At 37.1% G+C, this 14954-nt stretch overlaps 1 protein-coding gene across 3 annotated transcripts in view; it reads left to right on the top strand.

The window, feature by feature from the left end:
* TAB2 (TGF-beta activated kinase 1 (MAP3K7) binding protein 2) overlaps positions 1 to 14954 on the top strand; it is a 79990-nt gene that overhangs the window by 42883 nt on the left and 22153 nt on the right. For all 3 annotated transcript variants that reach the window (XM_082633845.1, XM_082633844.1, XM_082633846.1), the window contains exon 3: positions 6343 to 7843. In XM_082633845.1, the coding sequence (XP_082489971.1) occupies positions 6343 to 7843 (1501 nt within the window). The remainder of the gene's footprint in view (positions 1 to 6342; positions 7844 to 14954) is intronic.

Genomic DNA, 14954 nt, shown 5'->3' with positions numbered 1-14954 from the left:
TACCCTTCAGAGTAAAGTTTATATATCTTGACTAGGACATACTAGGTCTGTGATCTAAAATCCTGCCTTCTTCTGCGGCATGATCTCTTACCCAGTCCTTCCTCCCCACACCCTATGCTATAATCATCCTCAACTGATTGGAATTCTCCAAACATGTCTGGCTCTTTCTGTGGTATACTGTTTAAGAGCGTATGTTTTGAGTTAATAATACTGTATTGTATATTTGAAATTTGCTAGAAGAACAGATCTTAAGTATGCTTACCACCAAAAAAGAAAGAAAGAAAGAAAGAAGCCAGGGTGGGGGGAGGGATGGAGGAAGGAAGGAAAGAAGAGTTGACTATGTGAAGTGGTGGATGTGTTAATTGTAGTAACCATTGTACAATGTATATGTATATTAAATCATCACATTGTATACCTTTAAAAAACATCATGTACAACCACAATATATACAGTTTTTATTTATCAATCATACCTCAGTTTAAAGGTAGGGGGAAATAAATTTAAATAATAACAAATAGTATATATTTTGCTGATAAAGAGACTTGAGTTCAAGATTTGACAGTTATTAGCAGCAATTGAATTAACCTCTCCGACCCTCATTTTCCTCAGGGGTACAATGGGAATAAAGAAAGTTCACAGAGGGTTAAATGTGATAATGCAGGAAAGCAACTAGTAGGATACCTGATTCATAATGAGTGCTCAATAAATGTTAGCAACCAATACGAATAACAGTAATAATAGTGGAAGGCCCATAATGAATATTTGGTGAATGAATCAGTAGTCTGTATTGATATCGGATGTGCAGTGAAATGAAAGAGGAAAAAAGGGTAATAAAAATGGAGTCAGAAGCTAAAGAGAGTATGGGAAGAAGCAGAGATAGTGAGGGGAAGGTATCTTCCCCTAGAACTCAGGTACCTCTTCCTAATTTTTCAAATAGCATTTTCTGATAAGACTATACTGAGAATGTTCAGTGAGTCATTGAAAAATACAAAAATACTATAGGTTCTTCAGTAAGATTGTATAAGATTTGCTACCGAAAGAACTGTCCAGAACATGGAGGGGGAGGGGAGAGAGGGAGGAGAGACAAACTCTTACAGTATGATCTTCAGGATATATTAAGTTAAAAAAAAATATAGAGCAGTATATATAGATGTATGTAAATACATCTATAAATAAATATTCACATGTATGTATGTTTGCCCCTGTTTGCATAAGGAAATACTAGAAGGATTAAAAACAAAGTTAATAAAAGATGGTTACCCATGGTGGATAAGGAGGAACAGGCCATATGGGAGTGAGACTTCTCAGCGTGTATCTTTTAATATTGTTTTGATCTTTGTAAATGAATTACCTAGTTTTTTAAAATGAATTACCTAGTTTTTTAAAAAATAAAATAAGTAAACATGTTTTCGACTTTACCAAAAAATAGAAAATAGATGATTTAGAATTTCTTTTGGGCACCCAGTTGTATCAACCTTCACTGTGTTAATCTGGTTTTACAAAAACAAACCTCCATATGACATGCTTCCCAACACCCAACTCTCTTTAAAGTGAGTTGCTAATCATTTGAATAATGTCCCTTTTAGCTGATATAACAAAAATGTGACAAGCAAGGAATGGGGAGGACTCCTCTGGGGATACAACTAAGGTGTAAGTTTTCCCAAATTTAGAGTTACTTTTAAACTGTAACAGCAAATAAGCTACCTCTAAATGTAGTATAAACACCTCTTATTTGGTGACAGCCTTTCTTTTGGGAGCTGCTCTCCCTTTCTCAGTTGGGTAGGCTGTCTTTTCTCTGGAGAGATCCTCCCTATAATATACTGGTTCAGAACTTTTCTAGATGAAAAAAAAAGTATATAGAATATTGAAAATTAGTAGCTAAAGGATCACGTCACACTACCACTTTGTATACATGTTCTTAGGAGGAGAACAGAAATATCTATCCTCTGTTCTCTTCCTGACTTTGTTTACTGTTCAGCCCCCTCTTTTTGGAACTACTCACATCATTTCTTTGTGCTGTGGATTCTCTAAGATAGCTATGTTATCAGTGGATGTAATTCATATCTTTAAAATTTGGTAATTAAATCATAACTTAGAATAGTGTAAAAATATTGCATAGTTGACACTAATTTTTTTAACTGAAATTTTCACTAGTTTTTAATTCTTTTAATATGACGATTAAATCTGTAAGTTTAAAATTGCTATTTCTTTTCAAAGTAATGTGTTACTTACCATATCCTTAATTGAAGCCTTCTCAGGTACCCTCCACCCATAATCCTTATTCATATTTTTATTAAAACACCTACCATTGTACATTATATTTATTTGCGTACACATTAATCTCCTCCACTGGACTGTGAGATCCTTAAGAGCAGCGATTATATTCCTTTCTACATCCTACTGGGATGCTCAGTAGATACTGGTTGAAAGAGTGAATGAATCAGAGTTTGAGAAGGATGATTATATACTTTGATATTGTCTGTAATGTCTCTGTGCAAGAAGCTTGGGGAAAAATGAAAGATGAACTGAAAATAATGATTCAGACTCTTTTGTGGTTTTGAAAAGAATGCAGATTTGTATATATACAAAAAAGCAGTGATTTTTCAACCTTTTAAAAACTCATCCCATCTCTTTTGATACACTTCAAGGGAGTTCTATACAGTTTCCCACTAAAAGTAGCCAGTGCTTCTTTGGGAAACAGCTGGTCCCAGGTCTGGGATAAGAAGTGAACAAGATGATCTTAGACATCTTGTCATATTAGAAAGCAAGGAAGCTATGAAAGACTAATGAGCTCATGTCATATGTACACAGGAGCCAATTTGGAGTCATTCCCACTAGGCTGAAGATAGGATATAATGACCACAGTCAGTTGACACATATCAAAATGTTAAAGATACAGGAGTTTATAATAATACTGAAAATAAGTGTCACCTTTGGAAGTTGCTAGGGCACCAATTCATTATTCTAAAAACCAGTAAAGAGAACTTATTTATCCTGCCTCTTCTGTGCAAAGAGTAAGTAAATAGTTAAAGAGATCAAGTTCTATGAGGAAGAATTGCAGCTAATACATGATAAAGGAATCTTATATTTGGAATATCACCAATAGCGCCATTTTGCAACCCCTAATGAGATAAAGTTTCTAAATGGTGATTATCATTGGCTGATAAAAATCATTAGCTGGAGCTTCCCTGGTGGCGCAGTGGTTGAGAGTCCGCCTGCCGACACAGGGGACATGGGTTCGTGCCCCGGTCCGGGAAGATCCCACATGCCATGGAGCAGCTGGGCCCGTGAGCCATGGCCGCTGAGCCTGTGCGTCTAGAGCCTGTGCTCCACAACGGGAGAGGCCACAACAGTGAGAGGCCCGCGTACCGCAAAAAAAAAAAAAAAATCATTAGCTGGATCAAGCTGTGACAACATCAGAACCTACCAATCAGCCTTAAGATCACAAAAAGACAGGCAGATATATTATTGTGCCTCCTGTGTGATACACTATGAAATAAAGCCCATACAGGGTCTTGCTAACAATTTGTATATGAACCTGCGCACACCTCTAGTTGTACCTTCTAGTTCACAGTGAAATACAGAAAATATTGATACCACAGGGTGCATTCAGCTGATCCAGATGGGAAATCTGCTGGACAAATGATCATTTTTCAAAAAACAAATGGCTTAGAAAATTTGAGAAAGAGGGGAGGATTAATTATTATTATAAGAAATCTAAGAGGCATATCAACCAAATGAAATATGTGGACCTTGCTTAGATCCTGATTTAAACTAACTAAGAAGATACTTATGAGACGATCAAGGGACTTTAACACTATTTGGATATTATGCGATCTTAAGTGTTGATTATTTTAGGGTATGATAATGGCATTGTGGTTATGTTTTAAGATACATATTGAAGTATTTAGAGATGGAAATGAAATAATGTCAGGCTTGATCTAGCTTGATGAAGGGAGCAGCTGGGGCATACACATTGGATGAAGAAAGATTTGCCATATATTGATATTTTTAAAGATGGATGATGAATATAGGAGAGTTTGTCATATTTACTCTCTATTTTCATACATGTTTAAAATTTTCTAAAATGAAATGTTTAATTAAAAGTACGTTTCCTTTTATCCTATTGTAGCCTTGTAAAATCCCTGTAAGTTCTTTTATGTTTTGCTGATAAGAAACTAATGTCTGTAGAGAGTAAAAAACCTAAGGGCACGTGAGTTATGGCACAGCTGGGACTAGGACATATTAAATAATGAGAGATTATAAAGAATTGAAAGGATTTTTGAGAGCTCAAGAGAATTAGAGAAGAAGACTTTTTAAATAGGAGTGTCAGCTTTTAAAAAGGAAGTGTGGGATTGGATTTAGTAGGGAATATACATTTTAATTTGGGAATGTCGGAAAGGAGATGAGAAGAAGAGGTCTTTGTGAGCTTTGGCTTAGGAGGGAGAAGAATTTACTAAGAATATCAATAAACTTAGCTTGAAGCAAAAAGCACCAATTAGGTTTGGCAAAAGATAAGGTCTCACTATGGTAAGGAGTAATCAATTGATAAAGATTGTGATGAATTTTTAAATTTTCTTTGAAAAACTAGTATATATCAATTCAGAGTTATGTGTAGGATAAAAGGATTTTTATAGCATGAGAGATTTGAAGTGTTCATTTGGGGAAGAAAAAAAGTCAAATGTTGCTCACTAATCTTTTCTTTCGTATTATCTGGTCAAACTCTGGACTGCCATTTCTTAACAAGACTTCGAGATGCCTTTTAGTTCCATTTTCTCTAATAAGTTTTTATCTCATGTCAAACCACCTGTAGACATTTTAACTTGGCTATATTCATCCTCTTTACGTCTAAAACTGTCCCCTTTCTGTCAGGCTCTTGTCTTCCGGTTGTCTTTGAATTCTCTTTCTCCCTTATAGCCAAATTGTGTTGACTGTTTATTTGTAGTCTTTCATAATTTGTTTCCACCATCAGTCATTATTTCATATCTTCTAACCGATCTTCTTGTCAAAAAGTTTTCCTTTCCTCTTCATCTTAAGTATCAGTGGAGTTCTTTATCTTCCCCAAACACCCTTTGTGTCTTCACTTCTTGTTAATGAATGTTCAGTGGCTCTCCCCATTGCCTGTATTAAAGCCCAAACTCTAGTATAACTCATTTTTAACAAGCCCCAATTATTTAACCGCAATCTGCTTTTCTAACAATTTGTTCCACAAAATTTCCAATACAAACCTTTAACTCCAGCCAGATCTGCTCCAGTCACCTTGTTTAGAACATACTTTTCCTTACTATCACATTTATGTCTGTCTTTAGGCATGCCATTCCCTTCACCAGGAATGCCTTTTTTCCTATCCAAGTCCTACATATACTGTGAAACCCATGAGATTATACCTCCCTCATTAACACAGTCCTTTCTACAGTAGCCTATGGTATTAACTCTCTGTTGAACTTCAATACCACTTATTATTTGACATATATTCATGTTTTAATAATGTTACCTTTTCGTAAATCCATGGTTTGTCTCCCTAATTGAGTTGCAAGCTCTTCTAGGGAAAAGTCTGGTTTTGTACATCATTTGAGTCTTCCACAGTCTCAAACAGAATGATGTACGTATCGTAGGTGTTCAGTAAATATTTTTATGGATTATTTATAAGTAGTGGTTAGTTTCTTTTGAGAATTCTTTAGAAACAGTCTAATTTTTTTTGTTTTGTTTTTCATTTCTCTGGAGTAGAATTATATGATGCTATCTAAAGGCAAATATATGAACTCAGTTACTCTGGAGGCTACCTTGATCTCACATTACATATGTATATGTATGTGGTTTGTTTGTTTTTAACACAAGAGGAAGCACATAAGGAATTATAATGCCTTTGTTATGAATTTTAGAACTTTTTAATTTAAATACCACAAATAATAGTTTTTAAAAGGTCATTGGTTTAAAAGAATTACATAGCACATGAATATGCAAAATATTATACAGTATTATATGCTTAAGTTGAATGCTTATATTTTGTTCAAAATTCAAACTGCATTTTTAATTAAGTTGTAATTTTACTATATTTGTATGAATCCATTTTACTATAAAATAACTCCTAAAACAGAATAATGACTTGGTTCACTTTTAGCTATTGCTAGTTAGAGAACTTTTCCCTTACATTAGTAGTGAGGATTTTTAATTTCAACTATTTGCATAAATACTAGTTCTTCTCAGGTAAAAGAGCTCAAGTGTATCTGTTATAATTGTATTAACTAATCTCTTGTTAATCGTGTGATATTTTAGTAGTGATGAGAGTATATGCATTGGCTTCTGGTTGTCAACACAAGCTGTTTTTATTTTGTGTTATAGAATAATAATAACCTGGATGCCTGCTGTGCAGTTCTCTCTCAGGAGAGTACAAGGTATCTTTACGGTGAAGGAGACTTGAATTTTTCGGATGATTCTGGAATTTCTGGTCTACGCAATCACATGACTTCTCTCAACTTGGACTTGCAGTCACAGAATGTTTACCACCATGGAAGAGAAGGAAATAGAATGAATGGAAGTAGGACTCTAACGCACAGCATTAGTGATGGACAGCTTCAAGGTGGTCAGTCCAATAATGAACTATTTCAGCAGGAGCCACAGACAGCACCAGCTCAAGTTCCTCAAGGCTTTAATGTTTTTGGAATGTCCAGTACATCTGGTGCTTCAAATTCAGCACCACATCTTGGATTTCACTTAGGCAGCAAAGGAACATCTAACCTTTCTCAACAAACTCCAAGATTTAATCCCATTATGGTAACTTTAGCCCCAAATATCCAGACTGGTCGTAATACTCCTACATCTTTGCACATACATGGTGTACCTCCACCTGTACTTAACAGTCCACAGGGAAATTCTATCTATATTAGGCCCTACATTACAACTCCTAGTGGTACAACTCGACAGACACAACAGCATTCTGGCTGGGTATCTCAGTTTAATCCCATGAACCCTCAACAAGTTTATCAACCTTCACAACCTGGTCCCTGGACTACATATCCTGCATCTAATCCTCTGCCACATACCTCAGCCCAGCAGCCAAATCAGCAAGGCCACCAGACCTCTCATGTCTACATGCCCATCAGTTCACCTACTACTCCACAACCACCAACAATTCATTCGTCTGGTAGCTCACAGTCTTCTGCCCATAGCCAATATAACATTCAGAATATTTCAACAGGACCTCGGAAAAACCAGATTGAAATCAAACTTGAACCCCCGCAAAGAAGCAGTTCTTCAAAACTGCGTTCTTCTGGACCTCGAACCTCCAGCAGTTCCTCTTCGGTCAACAGCCAGACCTTAAACAGAAATCAGCCCACTGTTTACATAGCTGCCAGTCCCCCAAATACCGATGAGGTGATGTCCCGTAGTCAACCTAAGGTCTATATTTCAGCTAATGCCACCACAGGAGATGAGCAGGTCATGCGGAATCAGCCCACTCTCTTCATATCCACAAACTCTGGAGCATCTGCTGCCTCCAGGAATATGTCCGGGCAAGTGAGCATGGGGCCTGCCTTTATTCATCACCACCCTCCCAAAAGCCGAGCAATAGGCAATAACTCTGCAACTTCTCCTCGAGTGGTGGTCACTCAACCCAATACAAAATATACTTTCAAAATTACAGTTTCTCCCAATAAACCCCCTGCAGTTTCACCAGGGGTGGTGTCCCCTACCTTTGAACTTACAAATCTTCTGAACCATCCTGATCATTATGTAGAAACAGAGAATATTCAGCACCTCACGGACCCTGCTTTAGCACATGTGGATAGAATAAGTGAAGCACGGAAGTTGAGTATGGGATCTGATGATGCTGCCTACACACAAGGTAATAATAATACTGGCAATGGGATCGTTGTCCATTCTGGACTTAATTGGTGTACAGTTGATTTCACTGCAGAAGTGGATATCACTATCATTTTATCTTTTAAATGTTGCCTGAAGTAATACTACCTTAAGAACCTTTGAGAGTATTCATATAAATTTTAAATATCAGCTTTATCTTATAACTTGAAGCTTGAATGATAGCCTTATCAGATCTTCAGAGTAATCAACCCTTGATTTGTTTGTTTTAACGTTTATAAAACTGTCTTTTCAGTAACTGTCACCTGTAGTGATGCAGATTTTCCCTTTAAATTTTCTTCAAATAAAAATTCATAAAAACACATTTTAATAAGAGATTAGTGAACTAATATAGTAAATCTGCCTTCTTTGACCAGAAGAATTCTCTGTTCTTCATTTTTCTAATACAACATTATTTGTCTTATTTTATAACAAAGTTTAAATTGCTGTGAATTCTTGAATAACTCAAAGAGAAATTTGAGTCCTATTCCCGATACTTATTTCTTTCAGTCTCCCTTAAACATCAGTTAGTGCAACCTTTCTTTTTGTTTGGAATTGTGAATGAGGACATTAGTTTTAAATCTATCTCACTTGATTGTCCTTTTCTGGAATAGACTAGTTAATATTGGCATAATACTAAATTATATCTATATTAATTCAATTAGAGATCATTTCTGTCATATCACATTTTATCTGACCCCTTAAGTTATTTAATCTTCCGTAGGAAACTGTTAAATTCATTCAGATAAAAAAGGAGAGGATGTTTGTCTTGACTATTGACGCAGGTTTTGTAAATTAGCTGGAGTCCTTTAGAGTAAGGATGTATCTCAATCATCCTTATATCGCCAATGAATTGTTCTAAGTATTATAGATTGGAAAATACTACATCATCACCCCATGCAGCATGTAGCCTCCTCCTACTACTAGTACCATTTGTCCTTTTTAGAAATTCTAAAAGTAGTGATTTTACTGCTGAGTTTCTTAGAGGAGCCTGATTGTTTGGGTTTATTTTATGTTTGGAACAATTATATTCTAGTGATTCACAACCCAAGCTAGGCTGTGGTGCTTTCAAATTCTTTAATCACCTACGAAGCTTTCAAAACATAAAAACGCCCAGATTCAGTCCACACTTGCTCAATTAGAGCTTCTTAACGGTGAAGCCTGGGTGCACATGTGCATGGGTGCTCGTGTGTGTTTTAAAGCTCCATGGGTGATTCTGATTTCACTAGAAATTGTGCTGAGACTTTATTTTCCATAAATCTGTGACTAAACTGGAACCATTTTTGTTTAGTTTTGGCAGTAAATTATTTTTAATATAACAGTATTTTTTTCCACTGATACTTAATTCCTGTTCTTCCCTCAAAGTCCTTTCTTCTACTCTCCTTCCATCAAAATAATAGATTTCCTATGTTTGGATAGTTACTGATTCTTAAATGGAGAGTAATTTTTTTCTTCCAGTTTTATTGATATACAATTGACATATAGCATTGTATAAGCTTAAGGTGTACAACATAATGATTTGATTTACATATGTACATCATGAAATGATTACCACAGTAGGTTTACTGAACATCCATCATCTCATATAGATACAATATTAAAGAAATAGATTTTAAAAATATTTTTTCCTTCTGACTGAGAACTCTTAGGATTTATTCTTTTTTTTTAATATTTATTTTTTTGGCTGCATCGTGTCTTAGTTGCGGCATGCAAGATCTTTCTTTGTGGCACATGGGCTCTTTGTTGCGGCATGCAGGCTTCTCTGTAATTGTGGCGGGCGGGCTCCAGACCGCACAGGCTCAGCAGTTATAGCGGGTGGGCTCAGTAGTTGTGGTGTGCAGGCTCCAGAGCGCGTGGACTCTGTAGTTGCTGCATGTGGGCTTAGTGGCCCCGTGGCATGTGGGATCCTAGTTCCCCGACCAGAGATCGAACCCGCATCCCCTGCATTGTAAGGCGGATTCTTAACCACTGGAACACCAGGGAAGTCCCTCTTAGGATTTATGCCTAACAGCTTTCATTTACAACGTACAACAGTGTTAATTATCTTTACTGTGTTGTGCATTACATCCCTAGTATTTATTTATCTTATAACTAGAAATTTGTACCTTTGACTGCTTTCATCTAATTCCGCCCCCCCCACCTCTGATAGCCACAAATCTGATGTCTCTTTATTTGTTTTTGAAGTATAATTGACCTACAACACTGTATTAGTTCCTGGTACACATCATAGTGACTCAGTATTTCTATACATTTCAAAGTGATCACGATGATTTGTTGTCATCTGTCACCATACAAAAATATTATGTAATTATTGACTATATTCCCCATGCTGTACATTTTATGCTTGTGACTCAAAATTTCATAACTGAAAGTTTATACCTCTTAATCTCCCTCATCTGTGTCTCTCCTCCTCCCACCACCACCCCCAGAGAGTAATTTATGTTATGAAGATAACTTGATAAGGGGAATTTTTGCTTAAAGTAGATGTGAGATATTCGTACACTAACTGGAGTGTGAAACTAAAGTGTTGCTTAAATGTGCTAACTTCGACTTCTCTCCCACTCTCTCTTGAGTCTTCTCTAGTCAGGATTTTTCCCACTGCAGTCAGCCACAACTGCTCCTGTCAAGGTCATCAGTGACGGCATCATTACTAAACCCAGTGGTCTTTCAGCCCTTGTCTTCCTTGATCTGTATCAGTAGCGTTTGCCGCCGTCAAGCACCTTCTTCTCTGTGAAACATTTTGTTCATTTGGCTTACTATAGGATAGTACACTAGGATTCCACCCCTCCCTTTATTCTTTGGTGGTTCTCCCTCATCTCTCTGACCTTTCACCTCTTGGTTCTTCCACTTCTTTGTTCAAAGAAGTGAGATCAAAGCCTCAAGGTTCAATCCTTTTTCTGTCCTTACCATTCCCTAGATGATCTCAGTCAGCCTCATAACTTTCAATATTATTCTATGCTAACAGCTCCCAAATTTGTAGCTCTAACCTGGACTTATTTCCTGAATTTCAAGCAGTTTGATTGACTGCCTACTTAACATGTCCATTTGAATGTTCACTAGGCATCCCAAGTCTACTATGTCTGAAACAACTCCTGACGTTGCCCCGAACTTACTCTTCCTATCTCCATCAATGGCGGCTTAATCAGGCCAGAAACTTCAGAAATACCACTGACTCTGTCCTTCTTTCACGTTTCACATCGAATCTGACGATAAATCGTGTCAACTCTAACCTTCAAAGTATATCAAGAACTCGTTTTTCTTACCACCCCCGTTCATTGTCACCACTCTGGCCTGAGCTACTGCCGTCTCTTAGAAGAACGATTGCCGTAGCCCGTAGCCTACCTGCTTTCACCCCTGCCTACTTATGGTCTTCTTTTAACTCAGCATCCACTGGGATACAGTTTTAAAAACCAAAGTCAGATCATATGACTCCTCTGCACATGATCACTACCTAGTTCATTCAGCGATCCACTGCCTCTCCCCCGTCTCTTTTCCTTTTACTTACCGCCTCCCTCACTCTGTTCCAGCCCTGCTGGCCTTCATGCTACTATTCTTTGAACATAGAAGGCATACCTTACGGCCTCTGTCCTTGCCATCCCCTCTGTCTGAAGTTCTCTTCTCCCTGACTCCACAGTTAACTCCCTCACTCCCTTCAAGTCTTTACTCAGAAGTCTACCTTTTCAATGAGACTCTCCCTGATCTCCCTATCTGAATCCACCCCCCAGCATTTCCTGTCTCTCCATCATTGCTTATATTTGCTCAACAGGGAAATGAATAATCTAATATTAAGGTATATAACAGCTAATACCTGCTGAAAGCTTATAATGTGCTAGGCATTGTTCTGAAAGCCCATTTATTTCTCACAACCAACTATAAAATAGGCACTAGGAGTAGTCCTGTTTTCAGCTTAAAATACTTAGGGACGGATAGGTTAAATACCAGCCAAGGGACAAGCAGTGGCGTCAGGACTCTTGCGTAGGCAGTTAACAGAGCCCACGGCACTGTCTGTCCAGATTTTCAAAACAAACCCTCTGGAAAGATGCTTCAGGTTTATCTTGTACCTTCATATAACCCCTGGTGCACCACCGTAGGGGCTGTGTTCGCCTCAGTTTGAGAAGCATGGAGCTAGAAGATCACTCAATAAAAATAAATAAAAACAGGCAGCTATCACAAAAGAAATCACAATATAGATAATATATAGATACAATTTGAAAGAACTTGAAACAATAAAGTAATACCCTTGGTAGATGTCGGAAGCACCTTTTTATTTTTTTCTTTTATTTTTGGCCGCGCTGCGTGGCATGCGGGATCTTAGTTTCCCGACCAGGGATCGAACCCGCGCCCCCTGCCATGGAAGCAGGCTCTTAACCACTGGACCGCCAGGGAAGTCCCAGAAGACCTTATAAAGACACCTGAAGGTAGAAAAAACTTTGCTAATGAATAAGGGCTCTGTTTTGAGAGCTCAAAGCCTACCCAAAAAAACCAGGTTTCCCCAGAATGGGCCACTCAAATGATTTCTCTTCACTGAACAACCTCCAGACAGCTCTAACAACCGTGATCACTTTCTTTAAGCATACCTACATACGTAAGGAATTTTCTGACATTCGTATGGCTGTGTACCCTTGTGTTATCTGCATGTGCACACTGTACTGGGGTGGGTGCTCTTCTGCAACCTCTTATCTCATTTCCTTCTGTTTAGTGTGGAACTGGTGTTGACCAAGATTGATCTAGTGTTTCATTGACTTGGTTCTAGTCAAATCAAAGGACTGTTCTTTCCAGCAAAATGCATCTCTCGCGATGTTAACTTATACATGTGTAATGCTTCACAGTTTACACAGCAGTAAATGAGGTGACCCGAATAGTACTGATCTTTAAGTAAGGATCTTTTCTGAACTCTAATTTGTGTGGTGTGGGTAATAAAGAGAAAAGAAATATCCCTGCCTCCTGCAGTGAAATTGATCTTTCTAAAGCTCCTGAATCATACTGTTTCAGAGTAGAAAAGCAAGTTAAGCCAAGTACTAGAATCATTGGAAAATATTTTTCTCAAATTGCGGCGAGAACATGCCTAAATAAATGTAAACAAAACACATTATTTTTCATTTATTTATCATTTAACATTTGAAATATAAATATACTACAATAAAAATTTCAAAAATGAGAATTTGTTTTTTAAAGATCTGTTGTTTCACATGCCCTCTGCTATAGAATGGAAAAAGAGGACAGTTAATGGAACTTCTTTCGTGACCCTGCTCATCTCAGCACCAAGTCTATCACCATCACCCCCTATAAAGGAAGTAAATTATACTTTAGTCCTTAATCATTCACTGTCTTCTGGGACTTTCTGGTGTCCTCCCCCCGTTCATAAAAGTATGCTTTTTGTAACACTGGAAACTTCTGTAGGTGTGGAGAACAAATGCTCCACTCATTCAAACCAGTTTTCATGGTTGGGGGTTGGGGGCAGTGGCCTGTGGTCTGTATTTTGTTACAGTTGCCAGAGGCTCTTACCAAACTAACATTGCTGCCAAAAATGATTTCTTCTTCTCCGTTATCGCTACAGAAAGCACCTATGGCATTAATCTAGCTAAAGTAATAAGCATTTTTAGTGATACTTTAATACTTTTTTTTCCAGTTACATTTATGGTCCCATTACATTGTCAAACTGCAGCTATGACTTTAAACCTAAAATAGAAATACAAATAAGAAAATGTATGAGACAAAATTAGCTTCTTGGACTTTCTCATTCCTTGTCATTTTTATCAGCAGTACTTCCCTCCAAATCACAACACCTTTCTATTTAATGAGATTTAATAAAAATGCTAATCATGACAAAAATTGAGGGGGCTAGATATTCTTTTCAAAAGGAACTAGAAATTAATTTAAATTTTAAAATTTGCACTTTGATTCACCTGCTGATTGGAAATGCCTTTTTTCGAACGTTGACTCACTATGTTGACATTGAGGTCACCACATTAAATTAACTCAGTAATTAAGCTTGACTTCAAACCACTTAAAGAATTTTTTTCCTTTTGAATCTGGCCTACTTCTCATAGGTTCTTCCTGGTCTTAAGACTACCTACCTTTTTAATTTGGAATAAATCTCAAGGCTGGAAGAGACTTGTTTCATCTAGAACTCTGCAACAAACGTTATCCAGTCCACTTAACCATCCAGCAGTTGGTCCTGCAGGACCCCTGTCAAGCATAAACCCATTGTGTACTGCGTGCTTTCTGAGGGACAAATTGCCTCCTAAGGCAGCACATTCCATTTCTGAAAAGTTCTGCCTACTAGCAAGTTATTTCCTATGTTAAACTGAATTTTTTACAAGTATTAATGAAAATAACATATCCATATGGTAAACGAAATTTAACCCAAAAAAGGGAAGATACAATAAAAATGTCTCCTTTTGACCCCTGACCTGTCCCTTCCCCCAGCCATCCCACCGTTTAATTATCAGAGGTAATCTCCATTAGCAGTTCTTGATCCTCCTTCCCTTTATAATTTCTCTCTCTCTCTCTCTCTCTCTCTGTCTCACACACTTTTTTAAAATGGGAATGCAATATATGTATATGGGTATACATAAATACATATATGTGTCATTATATAATATATACATACTCTACAGTATATATAACATAAACATACTCTTTGGGGATATATTATATACATTTTTTGCTTAACATATCTTAAGATCATTTTATTTTAGCATGTACGAATATTTCATTCTTTTAATTTACTTTAAAAAAGTCTTAGTCATTATTTTAACATTTATTGAGATAAAGTTCATCAGTCATTTACAGTGTACAGGTCAGTGATTTTTAGTATAGTCACATGTGTGTAACCATCACCACAACCAATATTAGAACATTTTCATCACTTCAGAAAGAAGCTCCATACCCTTTATCTGTCACCTCCTATCCCATCACCTCCACCCTCAGCCCTCAGTAGTCACTAATCTACCTTCTGTCGCTGTAGACTTACATATTCTGGACACTTCATCTAAGAGGAACTACATAATATTCAGTCTTTTGTGACTAGCTTTTTTTCACTTAGCATAATGTTTTAAAAGCTCATCCACCTTGTAACATGTGTTAGGACTTCA

This window comes from Mesoplodon mirus (assembly GCF_964341445.2).
Source record: "Mesoplodon mirus genome assembly, chromosome: 10".
NCBI classification, from domain to species: Eukaryota; Metazoa; Chordata; class Mammalia; order Artiodactyla; family Ziphiidae; genus Mesoplodon; species Mesoplodon mirus.
Note: the sequence above shows the minus strand (reverse complement) of the source record. Positions and strands in the feature narration are given on the sequence as shown.